This window comes from Sinohyriopsis cumingii, chromosome 17 (assembly GCF_028554795.1).
Source record: "Sinohyriopsis cumingii isolate HCF-2022 chromosome 17, ASM2855479v2, whole genome shotgun sequence".
In the NCBI taxonomy this organism is placed as follows: Eukaryota; Metazoa; Mollusca; class Bivalvia; order Unionida; family Unionidae; genus Sinohyriopsis; species Sinohyriopsis cumingii.
This window is the reverse complement of record NC_142977.1, coordinates 94,916,373-94,935,282: the sequence shown is the minus strand read 5'-3', so window position 1 is coordinate 94,935,282 and position 18,910 is coordinate 94,916,373. Positions and strand designations below refer to the sequence as shown.

The following is an 18,910-nucleotide window of genomic DNA, read 5'->3' as shown; positions in this document are numbered from 1 at the left end:
ACTTTGCTGGAAAGTTTCTCTTGATCAGGAAGGTATTTAAGTGAAATGTTATCGGAATACGCAAAAGAGAATCTGACATGGTGCCTATATTCCATAATGATTCAGCCATTTTAATGGGAAGCTTGGGGTTTGCAGTAGCAATCTATAAGGGGGCGGGGCTTACCTGGTCACTTCGGATCGTTGCATTACGACACCTTACCTGTATGTTTGTTGACATGTTTCAGAGGAAGTACAGGCATCCAACCCCTGCTATGGGATGAAGACATGTGGTCAGTGCATAGCCACAGCTGCAGAATGTGCGTGGTGCTCAGATGAGGTAACTGATTTATATTACACACTTATGGTTATGCTCTGCAGTTTAGGGGACTGCTCAAATGGAGGAAGACATAGAATGAATGTTTTTTTGCTGTATGCAAATAAACATATACTTATGTTTTTCACATACTTGGATTGATACTTAAATTTTGACCAATATTATGAAAATCATACTGTCTAAAGTGGACAGATGATGAAAATGAATGTTTAGAAGTAGAAATGTATTTGGAAATGTACAAAATATGCTTACTTTAAAAGTCTTTAAAATACAAAAACAAAATTTTTTATGTAGGCATTACTCTTTTTCTGTAATTGCACTATTTACATTTTAAAATATGATGAAAATTTGCTCCCATTACTCACATATCAAAATACAGAAAATTCCATGTTCTTTAAACCTCTCCTAGGATATACTCTATTTCTTATTTTATAAGAATGATCACCACATGCGGAAAAATGGAGAAATACCTTTCATTTAAGCTTTGAACCCAGTGCAAAAATGGGTAACTGTTGCAGAATTCAAATGGTCCTTGTAATTTTTACCTCTGTGAAATGTCACACTCTGTGATATCACTTTCTAAAAATAGCCATTCATTCAAGGCAAACTGGCGTAATGGCATTCAGTGATCTTTTCTGTGTTATTATTCTTACTGAAAACCATGTACCAGACACTAGATTTGTTCATCTGAATATAGATGTGCAGTCCAATATTTAGTTACAGTGGTGGTTACGCCTGTAGACTGTATTAGTCATATAATCATATTTGATGAATCTTTCATGAACAGTGTAATACACAAATTGCTTGCATTTCATCACCAATACATATACCCTGAATATTTTGATTATTCTGATATGTGATTCATGTTATAACATATAAATAGGGAGGGATGTATGTCGGAAAGTGGCTATTTCTTTTATTTTGCTTATCGTATACAGTTTCAAAGCTTAGTTAATGTGATGTTACGCATGTAGAATCTAGAAATGTTGCATATATATTCCATATATTTTTAAAAATATTTATCAGTGTTTGTTTGTTTTATTTTTTTTATTTTTATTTTTGGTATTATGCATTAGGGATTTTATTACCCTTTTCTGATTCTGATGTGTTAATCGGTAACAAAGTTAAGAAAAGAGGATAAAATATATATGTTTATTTCAATGTCAGTTTTACAAATGAATCGTAATTTTGAATGACAGTTTAGAACATATATAAGGATGCATTATGTTCATTAGAGTTATGGTGCTGAAAAGAGCAGCATTGGTGGATTATATTTATACTATGCGGATAATACGTTTCCTTAATTAAAAGATATAAACAATTACATTTTGTTGGGAAGTATAATTGCATGCATATATTGATGGAAAAATCAATACAAAAACAGCTGTCCCTTATGATGACAGCCACCCTTAAAATGATACTCATTTTACACCACAAAAAAAAGAAATGAAAGGGAAGCAAAATAGATTTAAATGAATATTATTTGTTTCAATGCATTCATATGGGACACACACACATACACACACACATATTATAGCTGATGATATTGAAACATTACATAGTGAGGGAAGTGCAAATAAAAACAACTTTATTTTTGCCTATATGTTATAAATTACTACATGCTACTAAGCGACTCGGTACTTTGTCCAAAAGTAATATGGCAGCAGCAGTGCACAATGACATCATGGTCTATTTTTAGAACAAGGTAGATTTCAATACAAGCGCCATTGTCCAGTTGTTTGAAATTATTAGCTGTCTGCTATAAAAATCACCTTTACTACATTTGGAGATGATTAACATGTGATTAAATTTACCTTGATTATTCAATTAGTAACCTCAGCATCATGTGATCAAATTTACCTTGATTATTCAAGTAGTAACCTCAGCATCATGTGATTAAATTTACCTTGATTATTCAAGTAGTAACCTCAGCATCATGTGATTAAATTTACCTTGATTATTCAAGTAGTAACCTCAGCATCATGTGATTAAATTTACCTTGATTATTCAAGTAGTAACCTCAGCATCATGTGATCAAATTTAGCATGATTATTCAAGTAGTAACCTCAGCATCATGTGATTAAATTTACCTTGATTATTCAAGTAGTAACCTCAGCACCATGTGATCAAATTTACCTTGATTATTCAAGTAGTAACCTCAGCATCATGTGATCAAATTTAGCATGATTATTCAAGTAGTAACCTCAGCATCATGTGATCAAATTTAGCATGATTATTCAAGTAGTAACCTCAGCATCATGTGATCAAATTTAGCATGATTATTCAAGTAGTAACCTCAGCATCATGTGATCAAATTTAGCATGATTATTCAAGTAGTAACCTCAGCATCATGTGATCAAATTTAGCATGATTATTCAAGTAGTAACCTCAGCATCATGTGATCAAATTTAGCATGATTATTCAAGTAGTAACCTCAGCATCATGTGATTAAATTTACCTTGATTATTCAAGTAGTAACCTCAGCATCATGTGATTAAATTTACCTTGATTATTCAAGTAGTAACCTCAGCATCATGTGATCAAATTTAGCATGATTATTCAAGTAGTAACCTCAGCATCATGTGATTAAATTTACCTTGATTATTCAAGTAGTAACCTCAGCATCATGTGATCAAATTTAGCATGATTATTCAAGTAGTAACCTCAGCATCATGTGATCAAATTTAGCATGATTATTCAAGTAGTAACCTCAGCATCATGTGATCAAATTTAGCATGATTATTCAAGTAGTAACCTCAGCATCATGTGATCAAATTTAGCATGATTATTCAAGTAGTAACCTCAGCATCATGTGATTAAATTTACCTTGATTATTCAAGTAGTAACCTCAGCATCATGTGATTAAATTTACCTTGATTATTCAAGTAGTAACCTCAGCATCATGTGATCAAATTTAGCATGATTATTCAAGTAGTAACCTCAGCATCATGTGATTAAATTTACCTTGATTATTCAAGTAGTAACCTCAGCATCATGTGATCAAATTTAGCATGATTATTCAAGTAGTAACCTCAGCATCATGTGATCAAATTTAGCATGATTATTCAAGTAGTAACCTCAGCATCATGTGATTAAATTTACCTTGATTATTCAAGTAGTAACCTCAGCATCATGTGATCAAATTTAGCATGATTATTCAAGTAGTAACCTCAGCATCATGTGATTAAATTTAGCTTGATTATTCAAGTAGTAACCTCAGCATCATGTGATTAAATTTAGCATGATTATTCAAGTAGTAACCTCAGCATCATGTGATCAAATTTAGCATGATTATTCAAGTAGTAACCTCAGCATCATGTGATCAAATTTAGCATGATTATTCAAGTAGTAACCTCAGCATCATGTGATCAAATTTAGCATGATTATTCAAGTAGTAACCTCAGCATCATGTGATTAAATTTAGCTTGATTATTCAAGTAGTAACCTCAGCATCATGTGATTAAATTTAGCATGATTATTCAAGTAGTAACCTCAGCATCATGTGATCAAATTTAGCATGATTATTCAAGTAGTAACCTCAGCCCCATGTGATGAAAATTTAGCATGATTAAGTCTATATTAGTACTTAATTATTGTATTATACCTGTATCAGTACCTAATTTTGTATATTTTACCTGTATTAATACATAATTTATGCGAATTTTAACAAACAAACAGGCTTTTATTTAACAATGTCAGTTTTGTATTGTTGACGAGAAAGTTTGCTGTCTAATGATTAGTTATGAAGAAAATTGTCATTTACTTCCCCAGTCCCAAGTAGTCATGATGGATATATTTACTTTGCATAATGTAGACTGGTTGCAAATGTTTAGATACCAAAATCATAGACTAATCCAAACATCTGTACTAATGAACCCTGGACTTTGGGTCAGGAAAACATTCATTGCAGTAGAAATTCTCCATGCAATTTGAATATTATTCCCCTTGTGAGGAATCCAGGTATCATGCTGTGTTGGCATTAGCATTGCCAAATTCACTGAAAATTTCATTTTTTTAAATGGAAATTAATTTTTCACACAATGTGCTGCCAAGTCAGGATCTGTGTTGTTTTCTTTACTACTTCTAACAGACTGCACAACATGATAGACTCTGCCTTGATAACTGACAAGTGACAGTGTCCATAAACATCTACAATATGGTATAACCTGTCTTGAAAGTCCACCCCTTCTGCCAACAAAATAATGGTTTCTCCTTACAGTTGTCTCTCAAGACAGGTTTTACTGTACATGGTTTAGGTGAGAGTGCAAGAAAGTGAGGGAGGCTGGGATTTTTGTTGCAGTTTGCAGGATAGAGGGGTGGGATGCTGGCATATTTGTGTTGTCATATCAGTGGACAATTAAATTCTTGACACTTGACAAAATAATTCCATCTTACCCATCAAGTAAGCACTTAAGTTCTCACAGAAACGGTAGCAAGTACATGTATTACCACAATAGTTGGCTGACTTTTCATGTTTAAAATAAAATAGGATATGTCACATTCTTAATGATAGAATGAACAGAATTAACAAATAAAGTTAAAACAACAATTTAACTTTTGCAAGACTTTTTAATATTTATCAATTTGTTACATTGTTGATATGTGTAGGTATCAATATTTCTTCATGTATTGATTGAGAAAATATCTTTGATCAAAACACTTTTACAGAATGTATGATTTCTTTTTAAAATTCATGAATTCCTTGATGTCAGTTTCAAATGAATGCACACTAACTGCTGTTTGTATTGATTAGATGAGTGATATATCAAGCTTGAAGTTTTGTAAATATTAAGCACATTTTATGTAGGAATAAATGGGATCTACTTTATAATTATTAGGGTGCACTGAAACTGTATAAGGAACTAACCTTCCCAAGAAGAGAACATATAACTCGGCATGATTTAACAATAAATTAATATTTATTACCCCAAAAATAACAATTTCAAGTAAAAAGGGGTTTTAGGAAAGAAAATAATAGTTAATAATTGGTAAGTATTAAACAGTCAGATCTCCAAAACTGAAAATTCCTTATATTTTTAAGGCAGAAGCTAGTAGATGTCTCGACTTTTGTTTTCTCAAGTTAACTTCACTAGGAGCAGTTAGACTGGGAAACTGCTTACTGGTATACTTTGTATCACTGGACTCAGTTACTGTATATTGTAATACTGTGTATTGTTTTATTATACTGTATATCATTTATTGTTATACTTTGTATCATTGGACTGTGTGATTGTTTATTGTAATACTGTGTATCATTTTATTATACTGTGTATCATTTATTGTTATACTTTGTATCATTGGACTATGTGATTGTTTATTGTAATACTATGTATCATTTTATTATACTCTGTATCATTTATTGTTATACTTTGTATCATTGGACTGTGTGATTGTTTATTGTAATACTATGTATCATTGTATTATACTCTGTATCATTTATTGTTATACTTTGTATCATTATACTCTATGACTGTTTATTGTAATACTGTGTATCGTTTTATTATACTGTGTATCATTTATTGTTATACTTTGTATCATTGGACTGTGTGATTGTTTATTGTAATACTATGTATCATTTTATTATACTGTATATCATTTATTGTTATACTTTGTATCATTATACTCTATGACTGTTTATTGTAATACTGTGTATCGTTTTATTATGCTGTATATCATTTATTGTTATACTTTGTATCATTGGACTATGTGATTGTTTATTGTAATACTATGTATCATTTTATTATACTCTGTATCATTTATTGTTATACTTTGTATCATTATACTCTATGACTGTTTATTGTAATACTATGTATCATTTTATTAAACTGTGTTTCATTTATTGTCATACTTTGTATCATTTTATCATTTTCTAATTCCAGTCTTTTGATAAGATTAACAGACAACGGTGTGATCTATATGTAAACCTGAATGATACATGTACTCGTACAAATCTTTTCTACCCCAGTAACGAACTGACATTCCAAAGGGTGAGTGCAATATTGAAATTTGTATTGTTTGATTTGTCTTTTTAATTTTATCAAAGAACTTGATACCTGTTCAGGTGTTTATAGAAAGTCAACTCATTTTTATGTGAGACTGAAATGACTCTATCATCAACTGTTGATCATGAGAGCATAGTAGATATAAAAGTAACTTAGAGATACTTTAGGATAGAACAAAAATGGATACAAAAATACAGACTAAACAGCAGGTTTTCTGATGATAGTGGAAACTGATGTTTATAGGTAACATATTTTAAAATAGCTAAGAATGTGATTTAGCCCAATTATAACTTGTATTTTGATATCTCTTAAAATATTTGCTAAAGATGGAGATTAGGCATGGTGGTTTAATCTTCAAATATTTTACCTGATCATAATAGCCTAGAAGTATTTTCACCACCTTTGCAAACCCAGCCTTCACTAGCAAAGCAAAAAGTTGTTAACATCTTTTAGTTTGTTTTGGCACTAAACATGCTCATACATCATCTGCTTACCAAACTGAAGTTAGAAGAGAGTGGTCTGCTTCTGGATAGAGGGATTGGTGCAAGACCCTAGCATGAAGAAGCCCTTTTCTTTTGGCATCTACTTCCATCAGGCTTCAGCCCAACTTTCTATAAGACATTCACACTAGTCTTTAACCATGAAGTCCCAGTGGTTGATAGAGACATCATAGACTAGAATGTCAAAACTGTCCTGTGTGTATGGGACTGAAAGTCAAAACTTTCCCCACTTTGTATGGGACTGAAAGTCAAAACTTTCCCCACTGTGTATGGGCCTGAAAGTCAAAACTTTCCACTGTGTGCATGGGACTGAAAGTCAAAACTTTCCCAGTGTGTTTGGGCCTGAAAGTCAAAACTCTCTGCAGTGTGTATGGGCTTGAAAGTCAAAACTTTCCCCAGTGTGTATGGGCCTGAAAGTCAAAACTTTCTGCAGTGTGTATGGGCCTGAAAGTCAAAACTTTCCCCAGTGTGTATGGGACTGAAAGTCAAAAACTTTCCGCAGTGTGTATGGGCCTGAAAGTCAAAACTTTCCACACTGTGTATGGGCCTGAAAGTCAAAACTTTCTGCAGTGTGTATGGGTCTGAAAGTCAAAACTTTCCTGTGTGTATGGGTCTGAAAGTCAAAACTTTCCCCAGTGTGTATGGGACTGAAAGTCAAAACTTTCCCCACTGTGTATGGGCGTGAAAGTCAAACCTTTCTGCAGTGTGTATGGGCCTGAAAGTCAAAACTTTCCTGTGTGTATAGGACTGAAAGTCAAAACTTTCCCCGTGTGTATGGGCCTGAACATCACAAATTTCCCATTTTTTGTGGGTCAGACGTCCTTTCTTGACATGCAGCTGCTTATTCACAATGTCATAGTGATTGGCTTCATGCTCTCTGTGGTCTCATTAGCTGTATTTTAGCAATCGAAGTGCTGGAACCAGTGTCACATATGGTTCATGTACTTAACTGTGCAGCTCAATAATCATGCTCCACTGCCATATCTACATTCATTAATCTCCATGGCGATATTAAAACAAACTGTCAAAGTCAGAAACCTCTTGGAATCCAGTGTCCCAGAGCCCAGCCCTCATTTCCTAAGGCATACTAGACGAAAAAGCTTCCTCTAATTACTTTTTTTTTTAGTGAGGGCTCAGTTTCTAAGAGCTACCAATGACAAAACATGGAGACAAGGACTGGTTTTGAAACATGTTTTCTCTTCTGCTGCTTTCTGCTGGACAATGATATCAGGATTTTGCCACTATTTTCTGACATCCCTTTGGGAGAAAGGTTTAAATAGTCTTCCCTAACAACCCATGGGTCTTGCAAATTATCCAGATCACAGTTACCCTCCCTTACTGTCGATGGCTCACTTCTATACAGATGTACATTGAGACCCATACAAAGCCAACAATCTGTTGCAGAAAATTTACACACTGCCTAAGATAGGGCAGTAGAGATTGTTGTCAACACAAACTGGCTTGAAATTTGCTCCAGAATTTTCATAGTTCCTGAGCCTAAAACTTGTCCAGCACGTTAGATCATCCAGGTTAGAATGGAGATCCAGAGATCATATCTCAGTGCTATTCCAGAGAAGCGGCCATCCAAGACCTCCAGATGTGTATCTTCATATTTCCATTCACTTTATCAAAGAGTCATCTAGGATATCCTTGATCCATGTTTGCCTTCCTCAAGAACATGCCGTAAAAACTATCATCTTCATGCTTTTCATTTGCTCAGAGCTTGAGATATTGGCACAGGACTCCTTAGTCTTAAAGCAGATTTTTGGTTGCTTATTCATGAGACCTGTGTATCCCTGTAGCAGCCAAAATCTTGCCATCCAGACCCACTTATTCATGAGATGTCTGCAGGTGATCCTTTCAGTGATGGTTAAAAATTTTGTCATTTTGACCATTTGATCAGTTTCAGACTGCATGAGGCCTCAACTGGGTTGGGTATGTTACTTGCAGAATCAGCCATCAGAAACAAGGACCTTCATGGACACCAGTTCAGTTCCATGAATTTTTAAGGAGTAATTTTTGTTATGGAAACTAAACTTTGTGCATGTGTTACTCTCTTTATCACTGCTTAAATAGGTATAAATGCTTAATGCATTGAAACAGAGTTGTTCATTTTCTTTGAACTTAATACCATTTTATCTTCATTCATGATTTCTCATTTGTAGAACTTGTTAGTCCCTCTGGTGTTTTTCTGACATGGTGTCACATAGTGCATTCAGCAGTATTTGTTTCAAATTAGGACAAAATGTTTTAATATTCTATAAATTATCCACTGCTCCCTTGAAATCACTTCTAGGTTGCATTGACCTGCATTTTATGCTTGTACACTTATTACTTGAGCTGACACTTTGTAATAGTTATGTGTATTTTTCCCAGAATGACACAGTGAGGGATGGGTCAGGGGAGCATGATGCCATTCAAATTCAGCCACAACAAGTCAACATCAAGATCAGACCTAGTGAGTACTAGATACCTACCGTATATACTTGCTTGTACATTGGATCCACCTGTAATCTGTATAGACCTGGATCTGCTGTTGCATAATGTGATGGCAGATCTGGGTAGGTGCTGTTTATTGGTGATGATCTGTAGAACAAAAACATAGACCCTGATTGGTAAAGGAGCATTTTTTTCATCAAGGTTACTGTCTAATTTGATTATGTAATACTAATGAAAAAGATGAAAATAATATATAAGTTATCTGCATGGTACATTCTAAATTTGACCACTCCGGTGGGCTTTTGGTTAGAGCATCTGCCTTGGATATGGGAGGTCGCAGGTTTGAAACCCTGTCGAGTCATACCAAAGGCTTGTTAAAATAGGACTAGCAGCTGCCTCACTTGGCGCTCAGCATTAAGAGGTTAGTGTTATAACTGGTTAGCCTGGTGTCAGGATAATGTGACTGGATGGGACATCATGCTACATGTCTGTGGCATGATGCCCCAGTGCTAGACATCATTATAAACTGCCACACTGCAGACATCGTAGCGATTTGACTGAAAAATTGTTAAAGCTATGTTAAAAAGCCAAATTACACACACTCATGCACACACACACAGATACATTCTGAATTTAAGGACTGTATGGCAGAAATTGTTTTATGTCCATCAAGGAAGACAGTATTGATTCCATATGTTGTTAAAACAAGAAAATAGTGTCCGTCCAGAGGAATGTACAATGCAAGCCCGTTATGTCATTGTGTTTGAGGAAATTTTTGCTTATAAAGCTTATTTATCAGACTTGTGATGACTCTGTTTTGTTTTTTTTTTTCAATTTTATTTGATAGACAACCAGAAATAAAATGAAACATACACATATATGTCTCACAATGATGTCTTTGTTCTGCAGACACCCCACAAACATTCCGGTTGAAGTTTCGCCAGGCAGAAAACTATCCTGTGGATCTGTACTATCTGATGGACCTGTCCAACTCCATGGAAGATGATAAGGATAAACTGGCCAGTCTGGGAAACCTCATTGGTAAGCTGTTACCTCATAGAGTGCCGTGTTAGTCGCTGTCTGTCCCATATATGTATCAGTTTAATGCCGGCAGGTCAAAATTCAGTCATTGCAAATAATAGCAATGTAATATAGACATGTATCATTGTTGTGAGTTGTTTAAATTTAACGAATATTCAGATACAATTTTTATGAATTGATATTGGCAATACACCACTCCTTCAATAACTCGTGCACATTGGGTCCAAAAATATAGACCGCACTATAAGCGAGGGTGCATTTTATTGAGGTCCTCCGTAACAATATGAAATGATGCCGTCCTCGCTTGACATTAAAAAAACTGCGAATGGCAGGGTGTGTGAATAGGTCTGTTTAATGGCTGAATACTTGTTTTAAAATCGTGTTGGGAATAGTTGTCATTAAAGCACTTTCAAACCAAGTTATTCATTTTTATGTATAAAAAAATGACCTTTTGCTTTCAAGGTGTCCAGCCACTGAGAGATCGATAACATAAATTCCAACTGGTTTTAGTAACCATCATGTGTACACAAAAACATCACTGCTTTATGTAGTTGTTTAGTAGTCGGGTCCCTTAACCATATATTCCATGCTTTGATCACTACTATAGTGGAATGCAATGTAATACTGAGCAGGGAACTAGACTAGTTATTTATTAAATTCACAATCAAACAAGATTCCTTTTATATTTAAAAAAACGGAACATTTAATTCATGAAATAGCAGTCATCGTTGACAATTAATATTTTTATTGTTCTATTAGTAAAATATTGATGCCATGATTTCATTGCAAGTAATAGTGAAACTTCTCATCCATCAGGAAATCTATGAGTGCCAATTCAGTAATTACAAACTAGCTTCTCAATAATAAAACGTATCTGTTAAACAGTGTTTTATGTCATCAAGTATTTGCTTAGTTGTCTTGCTATCTTTGGTCACATTTGTGAATGAGTACGCTAATTTAAGGTAGTTTAATTATATTATGTTCACCCCACAAAATTTTTAAGTGTTTGTTCACTTGAAATGAGTTGACCTGACACTCGAGCAGGACTGCTAGCTCTTACACACATTGGATTTGCTTACCTTTTAACTTTTCATTTATACCACCCCCTTTATTTGATACAAATGTCTAATTAACATGGTAATACAAGGAGGTCAGCTTAAAATTCAGTGCAACATTACAACAAATACTTATGAAAATTAGGTATCAAAAGACTGTCACACTTAATTAGGTTCTCACAGAAATGCTCACAGACATAGCTGTTACGGTAGATTGACATGGATCTCATTTTAATATAACTACATAACACTTAACCAAACTAAAACATTAATTTTTCTTGATAAAACTTATGGTATTTATTTATTATAGTGTTGCCTCAGGTAAGTCTTAGTTACATTTTCATTATTGAAATTTCATTGCATACTGTTATTTATGGTGTACCAGTGGTGTTGTTTGGAAAGAAATTTCAACAAAATACATGCTGTTGTATTAAAAGTTGATAATTTTATAATCTTTATTCAGATTTCCAGGTCATGTCAACCTTTTTCGATGATAAAATGAGCGATATGTCAATGTATCAGTTACCAATTTTGATCACGATTTTCTTTATGTTTATCAAATAGTCAAATTTTGGTACTTTCTTGTTTAAAAAAATGGGATCCATGACTGGCCCTGCGTTATTAACGGGTTCGCGAGTTATCATGGAGCGAGCTATCAAGAGAGTGGTGTATGTACATTGTAAAGTTACATAATTTAACAAAAATATTTCTCAGAATTTTAGTCTCCTAGGAAAGTTTATGACTTATTCATAAGTTGTTAAAATGTTCTTTGTCTCATTTTTTGTCAGCGTATGTCAGATCTCAGTTTCTGGCATATATTTCTCTTGACTGATTTTAAAAAAAATTTTTATCATTTGCTGCGCTATGACTTACAATCCTGACTTAAGTTGTCTATTTTAACTGACTAGGGAGGCAGACTGTATCTGTGTAACATTACACCACCTGTATCCATCAAAGAGATAAGCAGACTCTCCTTCTGTTGCTATGTTGGTAGTATCAATCACTGATCAAAGTCTTCAGGGATATGGGACTACAGATGTTCGAAAAATTAACTTTTAAGATTTAAAACATTTTGCAATTTGTCGGTACATGAATAGCAACATTCTGATCTTTGGTATTGGGGGTGGGGATGGGCAGCAAATGAAAAATTAAAAAATGGCATATACTGGTGTCTAGTTAGTCCTAAATGAAATTGGTACTCATCTGGTCCAAATAGCTGTTACATTGGCCATATTTAAAATCTTGTTACTGCTGATCCTAACCAAAAAATAATATCGCCACGAGGTTTTCACGAGAAAAGCTGTTGTGACGCCTACATAGTCCTTGCATAAAAAATTGTAGAAAAGCATGTCCCATCAGTATTTTGAAGGAAATAAACATTGTCATAATTAATGTGTCTAACACATGGGTGGAGAACCCCTAAGTTCGGGTCTTGTTGTGTGCATAGATTTTGTGTTTGGTTTATGACAATGTAAATTTTTTTGGCATGCTTTATGTATACTATTCTTCTAAATTCAGTAACTTGTTGAGGGGGTGCATTTTGTTCATAAGGGCAACCCCATTATTGCAAAAAGATGTTTATGTGACCAAATATATCCTGTTTTAATTTATTGTTTAAAGTTCATTCTTCGGTACTATTTATGGTAGAATCATGAAACTTAACCATTAGATGCAACTGCATCCTTAATTTTCAATGTAACAACAGCATCCTTACACTTCAGTGTAACAACTGCATCCTTACACTTCCGTGTAACAACTGCATCCTTACAGGGGGCCCCGAGTGGTCTAAAGTGCTTTCTGTTATGGATCACTGCCATCTCACCTCTGTCTGTGTGGGTTTGAGTCTCAGATTTGGACAATGTGGGCATGTGAGAAAGCTTGCGAGTAGCTTCTCGTGGGTCAGTGGTTCTTTCCGGGGTTTTCCCGGGTTCTTCCTCCACCATTAATACTGGCCACCATGTATAGCCTATCATGTGCTGAAATGTGGTGTTAAACACCACCACCACAACAACAACAACAGCATCCTTACACTTCAGTGTAACAACTGCATCCTTACACTTTGTTGCAACAACTGCATCCTTACATTTCAATGTAACAACAGCATCCTTACACTTCAGTGTAACAACTGCATCCTTATACTTCAGTGTAACAACTGCATCTCATACTTCAATGTAACAACTGCATTCTTACACTTCAGTGTAACAACTACATCCTTATACTTCAATGTAACAACTGCATCCTTACACTTCCATGTAACAACTGCATCCTTACACTTCATTGTAACAACTGCATCCTTACACTTAAATGTAACAACTGCATCCTTACACTTCATTGTAACAACTGCATCCTTACACTTCATTGTAACAACTGCATCCTTGCACTTCAGTGTAACAGCTGCATCCTTACACTTCAGTGTAACTCTTATGTACATGCTATGCATTTGCTAAAATAGGTTTAGGTTAGGTATTTGTGTATAACTCATGACCACAGAGATCTTTGCATACAGTATACATCCTGGTCTACACAGATGCCCATTTCAGACCAGTGCAGTTGAATGTAGGACTAAATATGTTTATTCAGTTGTAAAATGTTTGTATCAATGACTATACAAAGTACATTATGATAGTTTACTCGCACCAGGTTTATTGTGTATTGTACGTATAAATGATTAGGTATTTTATGAGTAGACTTCATTTAACATGAAATCTCAGCTGTAGTGGCTAATCAGCGTAATTACCAATACATGTGTATTGTACATGTAAATGATTAGGTATTTTAAGAGTGGACTTCATTTAACATGAAATCTCAGCTGTAGTGGCTAATCAGGGTAATTACCAATGCATGAACTATGCTTGTGGTAGTAGCCATACTGACTGTTGCTTCAACAATATTCAAAGCCTGTGACTACCATCAGATAAAGTCTTATTTTCAGGGGTGGACAGTGACTGTGACTACCATCAGATACAGTCTTATTTTCAGGGGTGGACAATGATTGTGACTGCCATCAGATAGTCTTATTTTCAGGGGTGGACAATGATTGTGACTGCCATCAGATAGTCTTATTTTCAGGGGTGGACAGTGACTGTGACTACCATCAGATACAGTCTTATTTTCAGGGGTGGACAATGATAACTTAAGAATCAGATTGTATGAACAGTGATTTGAACAAAATGAAAAGAAGATTAATGTCTACCTTTTGTCAACTCACTGTAGCATCTCTGATTTTATAGCACAGAAAACAATGTTTTTTTTTATAGTTTCATGTTTTTTTAATACCTATTTTTTAAACCAAATTCTCATAGGTCAAGATTACTTTAGTTTGAATTCATTTTCCTCTAAAAACTTAATGTTTGTAATTGCTTATGGAGTTATATGTGCTACTGAAAGCTGTACATCATCAATGATTATTTTTTTATAGCTCAGAACATGCAGGAGATCACGAAGAATTTTCGACTGGGTTTTGGGTCTTTTGTTGACAAGGTGGTGATGCCATACGTCAGTACAGTAAAAGAAAAGTAAGTAATATTTCAGCTATTTCTTGTACAAATGTAGTTAGTCATATGGACTTTGGAAAAAATAACAATTTAGCAAGTTTGGTTGGTCTTTTGAAACAATAACAAAGTCGCTAATTATTTTGTGTTTTGGAACAAACACAATGGAGCTGATCAAAGTATTTTTTAAAAAAACATTGTGAAAAAAGAATAAAATAAAAATTGAAATAAAAATGTAATGGTCTTTTGAAGCAAAAACAATTTAGATAGTCATATGTTTTTTTAAAAACAATAACAATGCAGCTAGTCATATGGTCTAAACAATGTAGCTAGTCATATGGTCTAAACAATGTAACTAGTCATATGGTCTAAACAATGTAGCTAGTCATATGGTCTATACAATCTAGCTAGTCATATGGTCTAAACAATGTAACTAGTCATATGGTCTATACAGTCTAGCTAGTCATATGGTCTAAACAATGTAGCTAGTCATATGGTCTAAACAGTGTAGCTAGTCATGGTCTATACAATCTAGCTAGTCATATGGTCTATACAGTCTAGCTAGTCATATGGTCTAAACAATGTAGCTAGTCATATGGTCCAAACAATGCAGCTAGTCATATGGTCTAAACAATGCAGCTAGTCATATGGTCTAAACAATGCAGCTAGTCATATGGTCTATTCAATCTAGCTAGTCATATAGTCTAAACAATCTAGCTAGTCATATGGTCTAAACAGTGTAGCTAGTCATGGTCTATACAATCTAGCTAGTCATATGGTCTAAACAATGTAGCTAGTCATATGGTCTAAACAATGCAGCTAGTCATATGGTCTAAACAATGTAGCTAGTCATATGGTCTAAACAATGTAGCTAGTCATATGGTCCAAACAATGCAGCTAGTCATATGGTTTAACAAAGTAGCTAGTCATATGGTCTAAACAATGTAGCTAGTCATATGGTCTAAACAATGCAGCTAGTCATGGTTTAACAATGTAGCTAGTCATATGGTTTAACAATGTAGCTAGTCATATGGTTTAACAGTGTAGCTAGTCATATGGTCTAAACAATGTAGCTAGTCATATGGTCTAAACAATGCAGCTAGTCATATGGTTTAACAATGTAGCTAGTCATATGGTCTAAACAATTTAGCTAGTCATATGGTCTAAACAATGCAGCTAGTCATATGGTTTAACAATGTAGCTAGTCATATGGTCTAAACAATGTAGCTAGTCATATGGTCCAAACAATGCAGCTAGTCATATGGTCTAAACAATGCAGCTAGTCATATGGTTTAACAATGTAGCTAGTCATATGGTCCAAACAATGCAGCTAGTCATATGGTCTAAACAATGTAGCTGGTCATATGGTCTATACAATCTAGCTAGTCATATGGTCCAAACAATGTAGCTAGTCATATGGTCCAAACAATGTAGCTAGTCATATGGTCCAAACAATGTAGCTAGTCATATGGTCCAAACAATGCAGCTAGTCATATGGTCTAAACAATGCAGCTAGTCATATGGTTTAACAATGTAGCTAGTCATATGGTCCAAACAATGCAGCTAGTCATATGGTCTAAACAATGTAGCTGGTCATATGGTCTATACAATCTAGCTAGTCATATGGTCCAAACAATGTAGCTAGTCATATGGTCCAAACAATGTAGCTAGTCATATGGTCTAAACAATGCAGCTAGTCATATGGTCTAAACAATGTAGCTAGTCATATGGTCCAAACAATGCAGCTAGTCATACGGTCTAAACAATGCAGCTAGTCATATGGTTTAACAATGTAGCTAGTCATATGGTCTAAACAATGTAGCTAGTCATATGGTTTAAACAATGCAGCTAGTCATATGGTTTAACAATGTAGCTAGTTATATGGTTTAACAATGTAGCTAGTCATATGGTCTTTTGAAGCAATAAAAATAGTCATGTTGGTCATATTCTTTTGAAAGAAATAACGCAGTTAGTAATATGGTCTTCTTAAACAATAACAAAATGTACATAGCCGTATAGTCTTTTGAGACAATAAAAATTTGAAGTTCTAAATACAGTTTGCTTACAATATAGAATGATGTAATGGTGATATGCAAAATTTTTTGATGCATTTTTTGAACTGTGAGCATAGGAAAGTGATATGCGTTTTTTCAATCTGAGTGACATTTTTTTTATTGTTACTTTACTACACAGCTCCCTCCCTTTAGTGCACCTAGATAGCTCACAGACCTGTTTATAACATGAAGGCAGGCATGGATTCCTTTTTTCTTATAGAAAATCTCACATTTTTTTTAACATTAGTAACATCACGATCAAAATTGGTAAATGAAATCTTGACACATTGCTTGTCTTATGGTCAAAGTGGTGGCAAGCACCTTGAAATTTTAACTGTCATGAATTTTACAGCTTTTAATAAGATGTAATATATTTTTACAAAATTTCCTGTAAACTAACTGTGTTTTGTTATTGCTTACTTTCAGAAGTGTTGGTAGCATTGTTACAAGTCATGGGGATAGAATTAAAAGGTTTAAAAAGCATGCGAACCCTACCTGTGTAAGAGCTAGTGGTCAGGGTTGTGCATTAAGTCAGCTCGTTTCACTTGGCTAATTGAAACATGAGAACACTAAGTACATCTAAGTTAATTAAAGTATCAGTTGTTTATCAATTTATTCAGAGATTTCATCAATGATAGCAAAGAAACCAAGCAAACGGCATACTAGGTGCCTGAAAAGCTTATTTTCACATATAGGTTTCGTTATAGAGAACAGACTTCCAAAGGTTATATTCATACGGGCTTGTCCATGTTTTATTTGGATCTGGATTTCATATTAGATTCAGTGGAGTTTGTCATGGTACCAGACTAATTTTACAGGAGTACATCATGTTTTAAACTGCACATATTTTTCATGCAAAATGGCTGAATGAGCAAGCTTTTACTTACAGAAGTTTCTAATACTGGTGTCCAACAAGCAATATATGTTCAAGATGAAAGTGACGATAAGCTTCTTAAATAGTTTGAATGGTTGGTACAGAAGAATAAAAATGTAAAATCAGATTCTTGGGAGGGAAAGCAGGAACGGCAACAGTTATGTTTAGTGGACATCATGAGAGATGATTTGAGCATGTCTCATGGTGGGAGAGATGATTGATAGCTGTTGCCATGTGAAATTGAAAAAGGTTGAGGATTAATTCCAGTTGAGAGATAGATAAAGCCATGAGCTCTATAGGGTTTGCTGTTTGTGAAACTGTACCAGAGGTAATTACGTCATAGTGTACTTTTAAAAAGTTTTTACTTGAACATAATGTTTCATGTTGCTGCATCAGTCTCGAATCACAGTTCTGAACTTTTTTAATACATGTTTTCCAGCTTGACAATAGCGGTACAACTTGCTGGAAACTTACACAAAGCAATTGACTGGCCTACTCAGGTCATTGGCAGGTCTGCTGTTGTGTATAACTTATCAAGGGAGAGGTGTGCATGTAAATTTTGGCAGACAAAATTAACTTAGTTTTTCCCTGGTGATATGTTAGCCAGCCAATTAAGTTCTTAATAGGTAAAAACCATTAGAAAACGAGTCTGGTTGTAAAAACTAATTCCGAAGAATTTAGTGTATCATTGCCTTTCTTGATTGAATGAATTGTTGTGTTTGAGCCATAAATGCTATTATATCATTGATGTGAGAATTCTGCCTTCTCATGGAAAACTGCATTGATATTTTGTATTTTTCTGACCTGGTATTTTTTTTCCGTCTCTACATTTAGAATTTTAATTGGTGCTTCAGCATATTGCTAGATTTAGTGCACTAGAATTTCATTGTTAGAAATCACTTTAGTATGTATGTGCAAAGTAAATTGTATACCACTAGTATGGCCTAGTTATATAAGTATTGGATTGTACTTAAGAAATATCTTTGTTTACCATGTACTACTTTAATTCAGTAGATTGCATAGCTTACTTTTTTGCCTTGAGAGTTTAAACTGAGCATTAAATATTCATTGATATAATGCCGAAAGATTTGTATGTCCAGTTGTTTTAATTGGTGGGAAGGGAGTATTGAAAAATATTAGG

The 18,910-nt window shown here is 34.3% G+C and overlaps 1 protein-coding gene across 2 annotated transcripts in view; it reads left to right on the top strand.

The window, feature by feature from the left end:
- The window catches only part of LOC149779463 (integrin beta pat-3-like), an 84,994-nt gene that overhangs the window by 12,939 nt on the left and 53,145 nt on the right, over positions 1–18,910 (top strand). For both annotated transcript variants that reach the window (XM_089940145.1, XM_089940146.1), the window contains exons 3-7: positions 225–316; positions 6,193–6,300; positions 9,192–9,273; positions 10,164–10,295; positions 14,769–14,865. In XM_089940145.1, the coding sequence (XP_089796271.1) occupies positions 225–316; positions 6,193–6,300; positions 9,192–9,273; positions 10,164–10,295; positions 14,769–14,865 (511 nt within the window). The remainder of the gene's footprint in view (positions 1–224; positions 317–6,192; positions 6,301–9,191; positions 9,274–10,163; positions 10,296–14,768; positions 14,866–18,910) is intronic.